General features: G+C 43.6%; 1 protein-coding gene across 1 annotated transcript in view; it reads left to right on the forward strand.

Annotated features, from left to right (window-relative positions):
• LOC121588267 (afadin) overlaps positions 1–13,321 on the forward strand; it is a 59,664-nt gene that overhangs the window by 15,055 nt on the left and 31,288 nt on the right. Inside the window, exons 2-6 of the mRNA XM_041906001.1 lie at positions 5,928–6,441; positions 7,173–7,281; positions 7,465–7,658; positions 7,869–8,315; positions 8,465–8,546. Coding sequence (XP_041761935.1) covers positions 6,328–6,441; positions 7,173–7,281; positions 7,465–7,658; positions 7,869–8,315; positions 8,465–8,546 — 946 coding nt within the window. The 5' untranslated portion in view covers positions 5,928–6,327. The remainder of the gene's footprint in view (positions 1–5,927; positions 6,442–7,172; positions 7,282–7,464; positions 7,659–7,868; positions 8,316–8,464; positions 8,547–13,321) is intronic.

Genomic DNA, 13,321 nt, shown 5'->3' on the forward strand with positions numbered 1-13,321 from the left:
AACATGTAGTTTAACTGATAAAAATCTTCATGAAAAATATGCATTAAGACAACAATATTGGAATGTTTTAATTTTTGTTGACGTCAGGATAGTTTCTTCACGTAAGTAGATCTTTGGAATTGATATTGGAGAGCATTAATCCCTTCTTAAATAAGTCGATGTAATATTGTCGCCTATTCATAACACGTTAGCCTCGATTACACTGTAAATTGTATGCTTCCAGTACTACTTTTATTTTCTAGCTTATATTAGCGCCAAATATTTATCGAAGTTTGCTAAATTACTGGACATTGCAATTCAAGCACACGTTATTAGAACTCGCTTTAGTTCTAAATATAAATTCATATACAATTGTGGATGCATTCGGAAGCAGTTGCACTGTGTTATTGATCCAGCACAAGTTAATTATCATCGCGAAAGTACACTTTCCTGCTGCCATGGGAAACAATGTGGCCCTTCATCCAAGGGTGCGCTATGGTTCATTCCGAATCATTCTCCTCGTCATCAATTTGATCTCTCGCCCCAACAAATTATTGTTGCCTGTCCGAGTGCAGTGAATCATTCGACATAATACATTCTGCTATCAATCCGCTTGTTGGGAGAGAGTTGCAATGGCAATCTCGTTAGTTTTGCCTGTCCCGACCGGACCGTTCTTGTTGTTACCGCGAGCCCGATGCGATGTTCGGTCGTCGTTTCCCGTGAGCAGTTACCGTCTCGAGGTCAATTAAATTCTTCGCCCAACTTAAGCCCTGATTGCACTGATTGCCTTTGAGTAGACACAAACTACTACTGAATAGAGTCAATCCCTTTACTTTTTTGCTGTTGCTGTTGGCGCTGTGTTCGTTGGATGAACGATTGAACTAACGGCTGCAAAGATGGTTATTGATACTAAGTATTGTTGAGAAGGTTCAGCTATGATCCTATTCACACTTTTCCTCCGTTTGCTTATGCATCAAGGATACATTTCTATGAAAAAAACAAATGTACATATGTAACTAGAATGAGACTAACTCAACTCTAATAACTAATTAATTCGATGCTGTGATCGTTACACTCTGGCCAGGTTCACATGCCGTCTGTATATGTCATGCAATTACTAACTCAACGATGAACTCTCATCTGAGCTTGTAGGGATTAAACAGTACCTACCCACACACAAACTTTGAGAACAGTTTCAATGCTCATGTACCCAGTACCGTTTCGAGGTATCAGAGCTAATGAACTTTCGTTCAATTTATAGGAATCAACTTTATGCAAAATACGTGCTGGGCGCAGATTGTTTTCCATTTCAACGAGTGGATGCTGAACCATGAGCAGCGTATGCAACTGCCGATGCATGCTTTTAATGGAAAAGTGCGTAGATGAAAGCTTTTCCATAACAGCTTTAAATATGTGCACCTATGTGCTGTTGATTTTATTACTTCACATCGCAAAAATATGTTGTGTCGATTTTCAATAATTTGAAGATGTGATGGCTTGTTGTTCATAAGGTGAAAATTTATTAATAATGAATAACTTTAATGCTCTTTTGATTGGCCCTACATCACAGCTTTAACTAAGACGGATCCTTTTTCTACTGGATTTTTTACGTTTATAATAACCACATTCCAATAATCGAGAACCACCATTGTGTGAGAGAAAATTCGAACTGGAAAAGCTCCTGGGTGGATAGCGCCATAAACAGCTCTGGGAAATTGCACACTTCAATGACCACGTGTACGCGCCAGTCTCCCGTAATGGCTATGCCATGGCTCAAATGCATGTATACGCTTTCCGAAGGGTTCTTCAAATGTTTTGCGAACACAAACACACAACACAAATACACACACACACCGAGAACCAGCTGGATCACACCATCACCTTGATCGTTTCAGAAGAGGGTGCACTGTATCATTAAATACGCACCAGCAGCGAAGGGGAAGCGAAAAGGAATGAAGTGCGGAGTGTTTGTCGTGTGTGCGGAGTCGGAAGTAGAACCATTTTTTGGGGGACCCACCACCATCCGTCGGTTGTTCCGTGGGTGCAGTGAAGCTTTAAATTCCCACACTTACTGCGCGGCGGCTCCCATACCCACGGGTTTACCTTTGGAGCTTGTTTTTTTTTCTTTTTCGGAGAGTGTGTATACATTTTATGCTATAAGGATAAAGGTTAGATAGCTGCTTGTTGCTGGTTTGCATTGTTGTTCGTGGTGCTATTAGTGATCTCCTGTTGTTGGAAGCATATTTTTGTGGCATATTTATTGTAAAAAGAGCGACAAAAACACTTCGTTCGATGTTTACTAGAGTGACATGCTGGAATGGTGATGGTGACATTTTATTACATTTTTCGCTTGCTTTGCTTGTTGTCCAAAGATTCAAAACATTTCAAACAAAGCTCAGATCACCAAATGATCTCTCAACATCAGACTAGCGTAAATGTTTTTTTACAAAAGACAGTTGTGGTATAGCCAAACGAACTCAATAAAAATAGATATAAATTAATGTAATTCAAGGCTTTACTAATCAAGGATTTAACGCGCTGTAGGGTAATCACGTAACACAAAACACGAACTTAATGCAGTACGCACCAGTTACACTGAAATAATAGTTAATTTTCAGTTTGGAATTTCGTTCTAGCACTGCTATTCCCTTTAGTTTTATTTGTGGGCTCGTGACAAAAAAAACACACATTACACATTCCGTGCCGTCCTGTCAATACGGCTTCTTCCCCCCTTCTTACTAGTACGTGCAACTATTTGACGTTCGTTCGAGCAGCTCGACTCGGTTTGCGATAGTGGAGTTATCGATCAAATTCTTTCTTATGTTGGTGTCATCTACACTGAACGCCCACCAAATTCCACCCCGATACCCGTTGGTCGGAATGGTTGGAATTTTGCGGTTTGTATTATCCTACCCTATTATTGTATGTGTGTGTGAGCTTGTCAGTTGAACCAAGGGGAGTAAGATAATAAATTAGCGGCGATATGTACGTGCAGTTTGGACAAACCAAGGAAACAAACAAAACAATGGAAATAGCTGAGAATATCGATCTAATAAACCAAAATCACTATGTGCACAGTGTAGCGATTTATTGTGTGTACGGCAGCAGGACGCCAAGATGCATCGATGGGTTTGTGATAAATCAATACAAGCAAATGTATATGACTCGTTGTATATTGTACGTGTTCTGAAGGAATGTTTAGAAAGGCCTGGAAATTAAATGTAAAGCCTCAAAAAAGTCTCGTCATTATCATTTCAATCTATTTCCATTGTGCTCCACATTGTGTGATGCATTAGATCGTAGTTTATTCCAACTTTTTGTCATGTTTTGCTTCAACGACATTGGGATGCGTAATTGTTTACCCTGTAAGTCGCTAATTGGATTAATTAGCTAATGGAATTCTATCAAACTTTTTTCTTTTTTACTCGCCAAATAATCTGCACCTACAAACGAGTGTTCCCTGGTTACTGCCTGTGCCGTGTTCGTGTAGGTTTTGTTACTGGGTACTCTATTGGAGTAAACGATACATCGATACTTCCTGCCAGTGTATAGGCGTTAATCTATTTAAAAAAGAATGGCGAAATGAAGTGTGTTTTGATCCAGAGCCTCGTATTAACCTGCCCAATAAGGTAGAGCAGGAAAGAGAGATCCAGATAATTGGATTCTACATTCCACTATGAATCATTTAAATTCAGCGAACGAAAAAGCCTACATACAGACACTGTGGTGTGTCCATTGCCAGCGGTGGCAGCTGATTCGGAGTTCCCCGAAGAGCAGTATGGGCCCATTAGTAAGTTGCTCCGGAGCCGGGCGAACATTCTTCCACGCACTGCGCCCTGCGTTTGCCTCCTTCTCCTTCCTCTCGGTTGCTACGCTAACGCTCGTGAATTGTTGTCATGCTGCGGGGTGTGCTGCATGGAAGCGACGCATCTTCCTATACCTGTGCACACCTGTGTGCCCGGGTGAAGTGCTACGCGCGCGCGCGCCTGCGAGCATAAAATATATGCTTAGCTGTATACGCCCATTAAGCATTCTGTGACACACCGAACAGCCATTGTTTTCCATCTCCAGGGAGCACAGTGGTGCGTTGGGGTGGTGGAACTGTGTCGCCAATGTGAATTAACGTTCCTTCGAGCAATTTCACCGAACACAGACAGCCAGGAGAGGCCAGGAGGAGAAGATACGCCAGCAACGGGCAGCAGAGAAATTATATGTAGGTTACCTTACTTTGCTCTATTTGATCTCCGGCCTGGTGTGAGTAATGATGCGTTACGGCTCACTGTCATAACAACGGGGTTTGAGGTGGTTCCGGGTACTTTTCAGCAGTGTGTATCGGTGTATGCAGTGGAGGAGACAGGAAGACGGGGAGCTTGTGTTAAATGGTACAGATAATTCGGGTTTTTTTCTGGTGACTTTCCTCCATTCACTCACTCAAATCTGCAAAATAAACGAGACGAGTTTGAGACTAGGTACTGATGTAGGTACTCAGCTAAGCACTAGGCACTAGGTGAGATTTACGCACTAGGTTGTAATTTTAATATTTAACCGCTCGTTTAAACAGGCAATTGCTTTAATGAGCAATGATGCATCCTTTAATGGTGCAAGTTTCTGTTCGGATGGGGGTTTGCTTGTCCCTTAGCAGTATGGTGGAATACATATTTCAATTAAATTGCGAAGTGATGTGAACAATTATTTGTTTACCAGCTAAATTGCTACCGATGGTAAAATTAATTACACAATGGCACATTGCCGTTTCGCCGCTGTGTACACTCTACTGTGTTGTGTCAACATACCGTTTTTGCGTCCTCTCATCATTCATGATTTGAATTACAGGACCGACAAATTATTCATTACCCAAACAAACCTCTGCTACTTTTTGTACTGGTAGAAAATGGCAAAAACGAGCGCAGGCTTGGGGGATACGGGAGCTGTACTACGCACGACTAAAAATGCATGAGATGGTTTGATTTTCTTTTAAAATTTATTTCTTCGTTCCACGACAACATCATGATGGTTCAATTTAGAGTTTCTCGTTTTCTCCTCATCTCGGGAGCATTGCCGTACATTCACAACAATCATCACCGCGTCAGCCGTTGTTGGCAAAAGGAACTTGCGATCCTTTTCTCTTCGCACGCAGAAAAAGTTTAGGTTCCGAAAATGATTCAACCGCGAAAACGTCTCAATTTGTTTTCCACCTTCTGCTAGCACTGGGACAAAGTTGCGCTACTGAAATAATGCGACACGACAGTACATCTGGGAGAAGAACAAATTCTGGGAAAAGGCAAACATAACTCTACTAGCATGATGTTCAAAAAAACTTGATGTAAAACATTTACATTTACATTTACATTTTATTACTCCATGTTTTATGATTGTTTTTTTTTCTCGATTAGGTCGTTACTGTATTGTGGTACAGTATTGGAGGTTATCGTTACCTGTGGTGGGATTTCTTCGTTGATCAGTGTACCCGTCGGCTTAGCTTTTGTGAAGTATTTTTCTGCTGGGCTTTTAGCATTCATATGCTTGTTGTTAATGTCCAAATCCAGTTATAACTATTAACGTAACTGAATTTTTTTCCCACTAAGTAAGCCAACAGAATGATAAATTGTTACAATATTTTCTTCCGGGCGGCGTTAACCAGTGAAATGCCTTAGCTTTCTGTGTCCCTCCCCAGAAGGAGGTCATCGGGGTGCGTCTGTGCAAAGATTGCCGTTCAGAGTAAATAGACGGGTGGGAAGTACCCCCAAATGCTTATTCTTCTCTTCCTCCACTGTTTGCGCGCTCCCATTCTAATTGATCGTAATAAAAGCACAATTACCACCGGGTTGAATGTTCATAACTTGCCTGTAATCGGTTCTCGTTTCTTCTGTCTCTCTTTCGTGGTGTGGAAAGAAATCTTTGCTCCATTTTTTAACACGTTTGTTTTCTGCTGCGTTTCTTTCTTTCAGACCGTTCCAGGGGCAGCACGCCGACCATCGAGAAGTAGCCGTGCAAAAGCAAAGGAAATATTGCTGTTGTAGAGAGAAGCAACAGTGTGCGCAACAGCTGCTGCTGGTACCGCTAGAAGCAGAAAAATCTTACTGCATCATCACGATCGTAGAACCAATTATCTCGCTTTCCTTCTTGTGAAGCATTTCCTTGGCGCTGAACATTCCGATAAGAAGGGGTGTATGTGTGTGTGTGTATGTGATTGACTAGTGCTACTTCGACTCAAGGGCATACCGCTTGGTCCCAAAGCTGACTACGGTCGGAAAATCATAAGGCGTTTACTCATCGTGTTCGGCAAATGAGCGGGCAACAGACGATCGCATCTTAACCCACCACACCCGGTCATATCCTCCTCGCTCGATGAAAATGTCGCTCAACGAAAAACGGATGTTTGACCGTGAAACACTCCGTTCCGTCATCCAGCAATGGAACACGGTTCGGTTGGATATATTCGCGCTGTCCGAGCCGAACGAGGTAAGTTTTCCGAGCCAATAAAAACATATAAAAACCGAATTTAACTTGAGGAAGAACGTCCTCATTATCGTAGAAATTCATTGCACTGTTTGAATTGTTTCTGTTTTTGATATTAACTTTTTATAGTTTGGCTTCAGCACACTGAACACATGTCAAAGTTGATTCCTCATTGTAAAGACACTTTGTTTGGCAATATTGCAATTCCACGAAATATGTGAGCCGCGGTCGTTGTGACCTGTACAGAAAAACAAGTATTGCCATGTCTCGGGACGTGCTTAAATATGAACGCGAGTACTGCTTTAACACAAAGTTTGATGAACCTTGCAATCTGCGGTACAATCTTCATTCTTCTACTCTGGCAATAGTATGAATTATGTTAAATTGAACATAGATTTGTCTCAACAACTTCCTCAAGATGCTTGAAGCCAATTGACGGCGCAAAGACGACAGTGTCTGGCAGAATTAGTCATACCCTCTAGCTGTTGATATGTTGCGCATGAGTGCCACCAACATGATGGTGCGTTCCATAGGAGCTTGTCTCCTACCGGAGTGCGGATTTGCCCGACGAAGAACGATGAATGTTATTTCGAGGAAATGACATTCAGGTTCGTGTAGCCCTATTGGGCGCTTCAAAGCGATAACACGTTCCCCTGACGCGCCGGATGGTACCCGTACCCATTACAGCTTCGTCTCATTCCATGCCATGCTATTCTTTATCTCACCTTTCGCAGAACCTGGAATTCCACGGAGTGATGCGATTTTACTTCCAAGACGAGGGCCAAAAGGTAGCAACCAAATGTATCCGTGTCGCATCCGATGCTACGGTTTCCGACGTTATCGGTAAGTTTTTGCTCTAATAGATTGCTCGACCGCATGGGGCTTCCGTTCTGCCGTGGGAAACCCTATACGGGAGCGGAACGCAAGCCCAAACAATGTGAAAACAATTTATCAATATCCTGTGTGTGTATTATGTGTGCGTTGTAACGTCGCTTATCATGTCTTTTATTATTTCCGGTTTTACAGAAACGTTGATAGAAAAGTTTCGCCCCGATATGCGAATGCTCTCCCTGCCAAACTACGCGCTGTATGTGGTCCATGCGAACGGCGAAGAACGCAAGCTAAACCCGGACGAAAAGCCGCTGCTCGTGCAGCTCAATTGGCATAACGATGATCGCGAGGGACGATTTCTGTTGAAAAATTGTGCCCAAAAGACAAATGTAAGTAGGCGTACGTAATGCTCTCGCTAAGAGTAGCTCATCCTGACCTTTTCCAACGACACTCCGGCTTGTCAGCGCTGCAACTAGTTGCCCGTGCTCTTGCGTTTGTTGCTGTTGGCACAGAGGACAATGCCATTGGAAGACACGAGAACCGTTCGGTGAAGTGTGCTTTTATTAACTGTGCTAATTTTGTACTTTTACCCTTCGCAGACCCTAGACAGCATCACCGATCAGCCGAGCTTCAAGCGCAAACTGTCCAAGCGCGAAAAGAAGGAGCAGAAAAAGAAGGAAAAGTTGAACAAACTGCAATCGGCCGGAGGTGGTACTGGCGGGCCCGATTCCGAGAACCATGTTGCCGAGAAGCTGTACACCGAGCTGCCGGAAACATCGTTTACACGATCCATCTCCAACCCGGAAGCGGTAATGCGGCGCCGCCGGCAGCAGAAGCTCGAGAAGAAGTTGCAACAGTTCCGGTCGAGAGACGGCGGGCCGGACACTGGCGGCACGCTGAAAATCTACGGTGAAAGTCTGTGCCGGGACGTGCCGTACAAAACGCTGCTGCTGTCTATTCGGGACTGTGCCCAGGCCGTTGTACGGGAGATGCTGTCCAAGTATGGCATGGATAAGGTGGATCCGCTTCACTACTGTCTCGTACAGGTAAGGTTCCCCGTACGTGTGGAAGGAAAAAACAAACGACACGCAAAAGGGTCGCTGGTGGTCGGTGGATTAGTTGTGCGAATCCCACTTCACGTGTGGGGGTTCGGAACAGTTGATGTAAATTTAATCACATTTTCCGTTTTCCGTAGGTTAACAGCGACGGGTCCGAGTATATCCTTGATGATGACGAGTGTCCGCTCTCTATTCTAATGAATCACCCTACTTCTCGAGGTAAGTGGTCCCCCGATTCAGTTCACATTTTTATTCTTCTAACACAATATTTCACCTTGATCGCAACCAAATCTGATTTACAATATTCAAAGCACAGCAGTATTTCTCACGGTTGGTTCGCTGAAAACATTTTGTTCGATAATTCAGCGTTTACACCTACCAATTGTCATCGAATCCATTGTTGTTGGTGTAGTTGATGGTGGTGTTGGACATGGAATAGGAGCGCTCCAGCAATCAATTGAAAGCGAAACTCAGTGCGTATTGTATTTTCTAAACTGCTGCAAGGCAAGGAATCGACATTGACCCAAAATTGTACCACCTCGTTCGTGTGTACAACCATGATTTTGTTTGTTTGACCAGATGAAGGCAACCAATGTGTTTGCATGACATTGCATTTGACTTTGTTTAATCAAATGAAAAATTGTTTTTAACAACGATTGCTCTAGTTAAATTAAGCGTAATTGTATCAAGCAAATCAAGCATATTTATTCATCTTATACTTTTTATTAAAATTCTTTCTATCCCAGGCCCAGCACCGAACAGAACGCGTGCTCAAAAGTAAAAGCTTTTTTCCCAGCGCCATCTGTTGCACAGTAGAGCAACTAACGGCGGGTATCAACTGTGGTAAACGTTATCGATTTTTTGACGACATTCAAAGTCAGCACAAACATGTTTTTCAATTATGTGAATTTTTGTCCCCTATTATTCCATTCCATTTTTTAAGACATGTTTTTTTCCTCCAATCTTTACCTACATTGCTATCGTTTCACTGAACGAACCAATTACAGCTTTGTCAAGATAGGGTACGATTCAATACTGGATTTTCTTATCTGCTGACACTGCTTTTGTTTGTTGTCTGCCCAGCAGTGTCCATATAGTGTGATAAAGCACATCACCTGTTCAATATGTCGACGCACGTGAAAGAATTGCTTCCTGGTGGTGGACACCATTTATTCCCAGTTTATCAGCACTGCACATTTTATGATTCAGACAACGTGTGTGTATGTGTGTATGTGTCTTTGTGCGCCTCACAGATAATTATGAGTTGATGGATGTTTCCAAGCGCACCAACGTTTCATGATAAAATGAAATAACGGCGCAGTTTACCCATTAAGCGTTATGCAGCTAATGTTTGCGAGGCTCATAATAATGATGAAGATGTTTACTGTGTACTACCGCTCTTTGTCAACTCTTAAGGATAGACTTGGTCAGTGTCCGTGTAAATCAATATTACATGTTAAAGGCATCAAAACGATCATTTCGAACCGGAAGTAATCCAACGCCACTGGTTAAACAATTCTCTTTGCGGTATGTTAGCGAAACAAAGCCGGGACGGCTCAGGCTAAATTAAAGAAGTTAGAAACGATCGCTTATCTTAGACTGTTTGAAAGCCTTTCTTATGATTGCGTGGTGATTTATGGTGTAATTTACCCGCGCGGTGACCGTTTTGTAGTTTGCTGCCGTTGCCAACTGGGCTGTGCGTAGTGATGAAAAAAAGTGTACTTTTGTTTGTCCCCTAAACCCACCCCGCTACCAAATTTTGATGATTGATGCGATACGACCTGACACGTGAAATGTTTATCAACCGGGCTAGAGCGCGTCTTTCGGTGTAGTGGGCTGGAGGTCAAAGTGGTATGAAGCGCGCGCGAGAGAGCGAGAGAACGCTTTTCTCGGCTTGTTTAGTAGCATTATCACTAACAATCAACTCAACCATCGCTCGCGTGTAAATTTTCTACTACTGTTACTACAATTACTACTACCACAAAATGCGTGTGTCTTGTGCTCTTCGAGCATTCCTTTTACCTGTAGCTGTGAGCGCTTTCTTTTTCGCTTGCGGTCCCGTTGCACTTCGTCCGCCATCCACCGCCGCCTTAGTATCTTGGTGGAACGAATGTAATGCTAAAAAACTATGCTCAACAGCGAGTACAAAATCTGTCATAAAATCCTACGGGAAAAGACCCCGAGAGCCCCGTTTTCCAGAGAGTTTTGCTGTCATTTTTGCTCTCGTCTGGTTCGCTCTCTCTCTCTCTCTCTCTCGTTCGGGACTTTGATTCTCGCACTCCCGGAGCGCGTTTCACGACACGGCAATACTCTAATGTCCGCGACATGCAGCTGGCTGGCTGGCTGGCTGCGCTGGTATCGCACACCGACCGAATGTCCGGCGGCGGGAGCAAAAGTGTCGTGACGGGCGTAAATTCAACGCATCGTTTCTCGGTGAGTGTCGTGTGCGTTCGGCAGTCAGTCACCAACATGCTCTCCCACCGTGCAGACCAATAAGTTTCGGGTGCGGGTTACGGGTAAACATCGCTCCCTGTTCCGGAACCGGAATGCACACAAGCATTTCCCGTGTGTGTGTGTGATTTTTTTTTTCTTCTCCCACTGGTGGGGTGCTGGAGGAGGGGAACGAGAGCATAGTATTCGCTGGGTGTGATGGGGGAGATTCACCAAAACAGTTCCAGCGAGGGAAACATTACTCACGGGCGAGTGAATCTTTGTGACGTGAATTATCTTCTCGAGTAGCAGGAAGCGCATTTAGCCGAATGAATACGATAGCGATAGGTGTATGCGAGTGACAACAGGCGACAAAATGCTGCTGGCCATTGCGTCGCCTTCGAAAAAAAAAGAAAAAAGTGGGATAGTGTAAACGGCACAACACAAACAAACAAGAGCTTCTACACTGGAGTTGCCAGCAACGCTGTGTCCCAATTAGTTTGTCGCTGGCCGCCTGGTCGCGGCGTTTTGTTGTGTTTGTGTTTGTGATTATCGTCGAAAGAAAAATGCCGCCGAGGCCGTTCTGTGGTGTTTTGCGTCGGGTTTGCCGCTCTACCGTCTCGGCGAACCAATGCTTCTGCTGCTCCTCATCAGCCGTGAGCGAGTTTTCGAAACGTAGAAGCGCCAGAATACAAATATCTGGCGGCAGATCTGGCGAATGGGGTTGGCTGTGGATGCACAAACCAACGCTCTTGAGGTTGTGCAGTTTCGTGAAAGGAAAAGGCAATTAAAATGGTATATTAGATCGAATAATGGTGAGCGGTTCACAGAACCAATCAATACCATTTGGAAGCTACAAATGGTGGGGCGGCAGTGTTGGAGCGAAAAACAGCTGCTGAGTGGGAGCAGTGTGGGGACGAGCGTGTTCTATGTTACTCTCGAGTGGTTTTCAAATCGAATGTGTGTGTGTGGTGTATGATTCGTATAGTAGGTGCTCGATGCATAAAATTTCAAGTTTTTAACTGTCAGCTTCTTCTCAGATCCAATTTTCTACGAATTGGTACAGGAGAACGATTCAGAACACTGCACTACTGGCTGGTGTATCAGAGGAGTGTTTGCTTGATCTGTGAAATTGGTACAAATGCATTCTCGAGTGCACGCTGCATCGTACGCTGAGAATGATGCGTTTTAGCTCTCACTTGGGGCAACAGATGAAACTAGATACATACAGCCACTTCCTGAGTTGAGTGTGTGTGTGTGCAATGGGATGTCGGTGGAAATCGATACAATGTAGCGTGTTAGCGAGAAACAGTTTGTGCGCGGCTGTTTTGTACGGCATGTTAATTTTCTCATTAGTCAAGCTTTGTTGCAAAATCACGTCCCGTCGACCATTATCATCAGCCCTGCCTTGCTTACACCATGTGTTGTGGATTGGGGGTTTCCCTTGTTTTCTTTTCCTTAGGCTCCACGATGTCGTCCGGCACATCGTTAAGAAATGAAAAGTGATACTCCTCAGTTTGTGTCGTCTGTGTTACTTTGAATAATTAAAGTGAGGTTTTGTTGTGATACGTTTTGCTGCTACCGTTCAGTTACGCATGCTCTGCTTGATTTAAACACAAACACAGAGAGTATATATCGGGACGTATATCGAACACGTGGCGCAGTAGAGCGTTGGACGGAAACGAAAAGCTTTACCTAACATTGTGCAAGCATATCGGAAATGAATAAGCTTAAGCCAACAATCCAGCTTAAGTATGGATTTTAAGCAGTGATTGAACCAGAAATCGGGTTTCAAATAGCAAACAAACAACACGGCGCGCGACGTCTAAGTTGGTTCTTACAAGTTTGTACAAGAAGTTAGCACAATATATCTTAACAGATTTCGGAGGTGCTACCCGTGCTCAACATTCACCCCCATGCGCTGGCATTCGATCAGTGACAATCGACTTAAATTCTCAGCGGCGGCACCATGATGGACTGGGGCATACGACGTAAGTGTAAAATATATCTGTTACTGTTTATATGTTGTTTGCCTATTTTAAAGCGTTTTGAGACTTTTTAATTAGAAAACAAAAGGAAAATAGTTCTTATTGCATCGCTATTTTGAAAGGAATTTGTTGGAACAGTGCTTAAGGTTGGATTTTTAACATTTCTTAAACCTTTCTCACACTAAACCATGCAACGCAACAGTATAATTCCACCAGTCTTTTGTGTCGAAAACGAAAAGAATGAGTAAACACATACGGTCCAAGACTGTCAATGTGCATTCTTGCTGTAGCGTACCATTAAGGCCGCTACACTGTTTCGCTTTCATTCTTTTATAATGTGTTTTCTTGTACCACTTCCATTAGCCAGAGCTGGGTAACACTCACACACATTATGGGCATACGCACATACAAAAACAGAGACGGACACGATCCTGTCCTTGAGCCAGCTAAGAAAGCGAAAGCCGAAACAACAAACGCATCAAGTCCTGCTGTTCGCGCTGCCTCACAACCCATTTTCCAGCTGCTGTGTAGGCTCTTGAGACAGCTTACACTGCTTTGGGAGTACCCGAGCGACGA

The sequence above is a fragment of the Anopheles merus genome, chromosome 2R (genome assembly GCF_017562075.2).
Source record: "Anopheles merus strain MAF chromosome 2R, AmerM5.1, whole genome shotgun sequence".
In the NCBI taxonomy this organism is placed as follows: domain Eukaryota; kingdom Metazoa; phylum Arthropoda; class Insecta; order Diptera; family Culicidae; genus Anopheles; species Anopheles merus.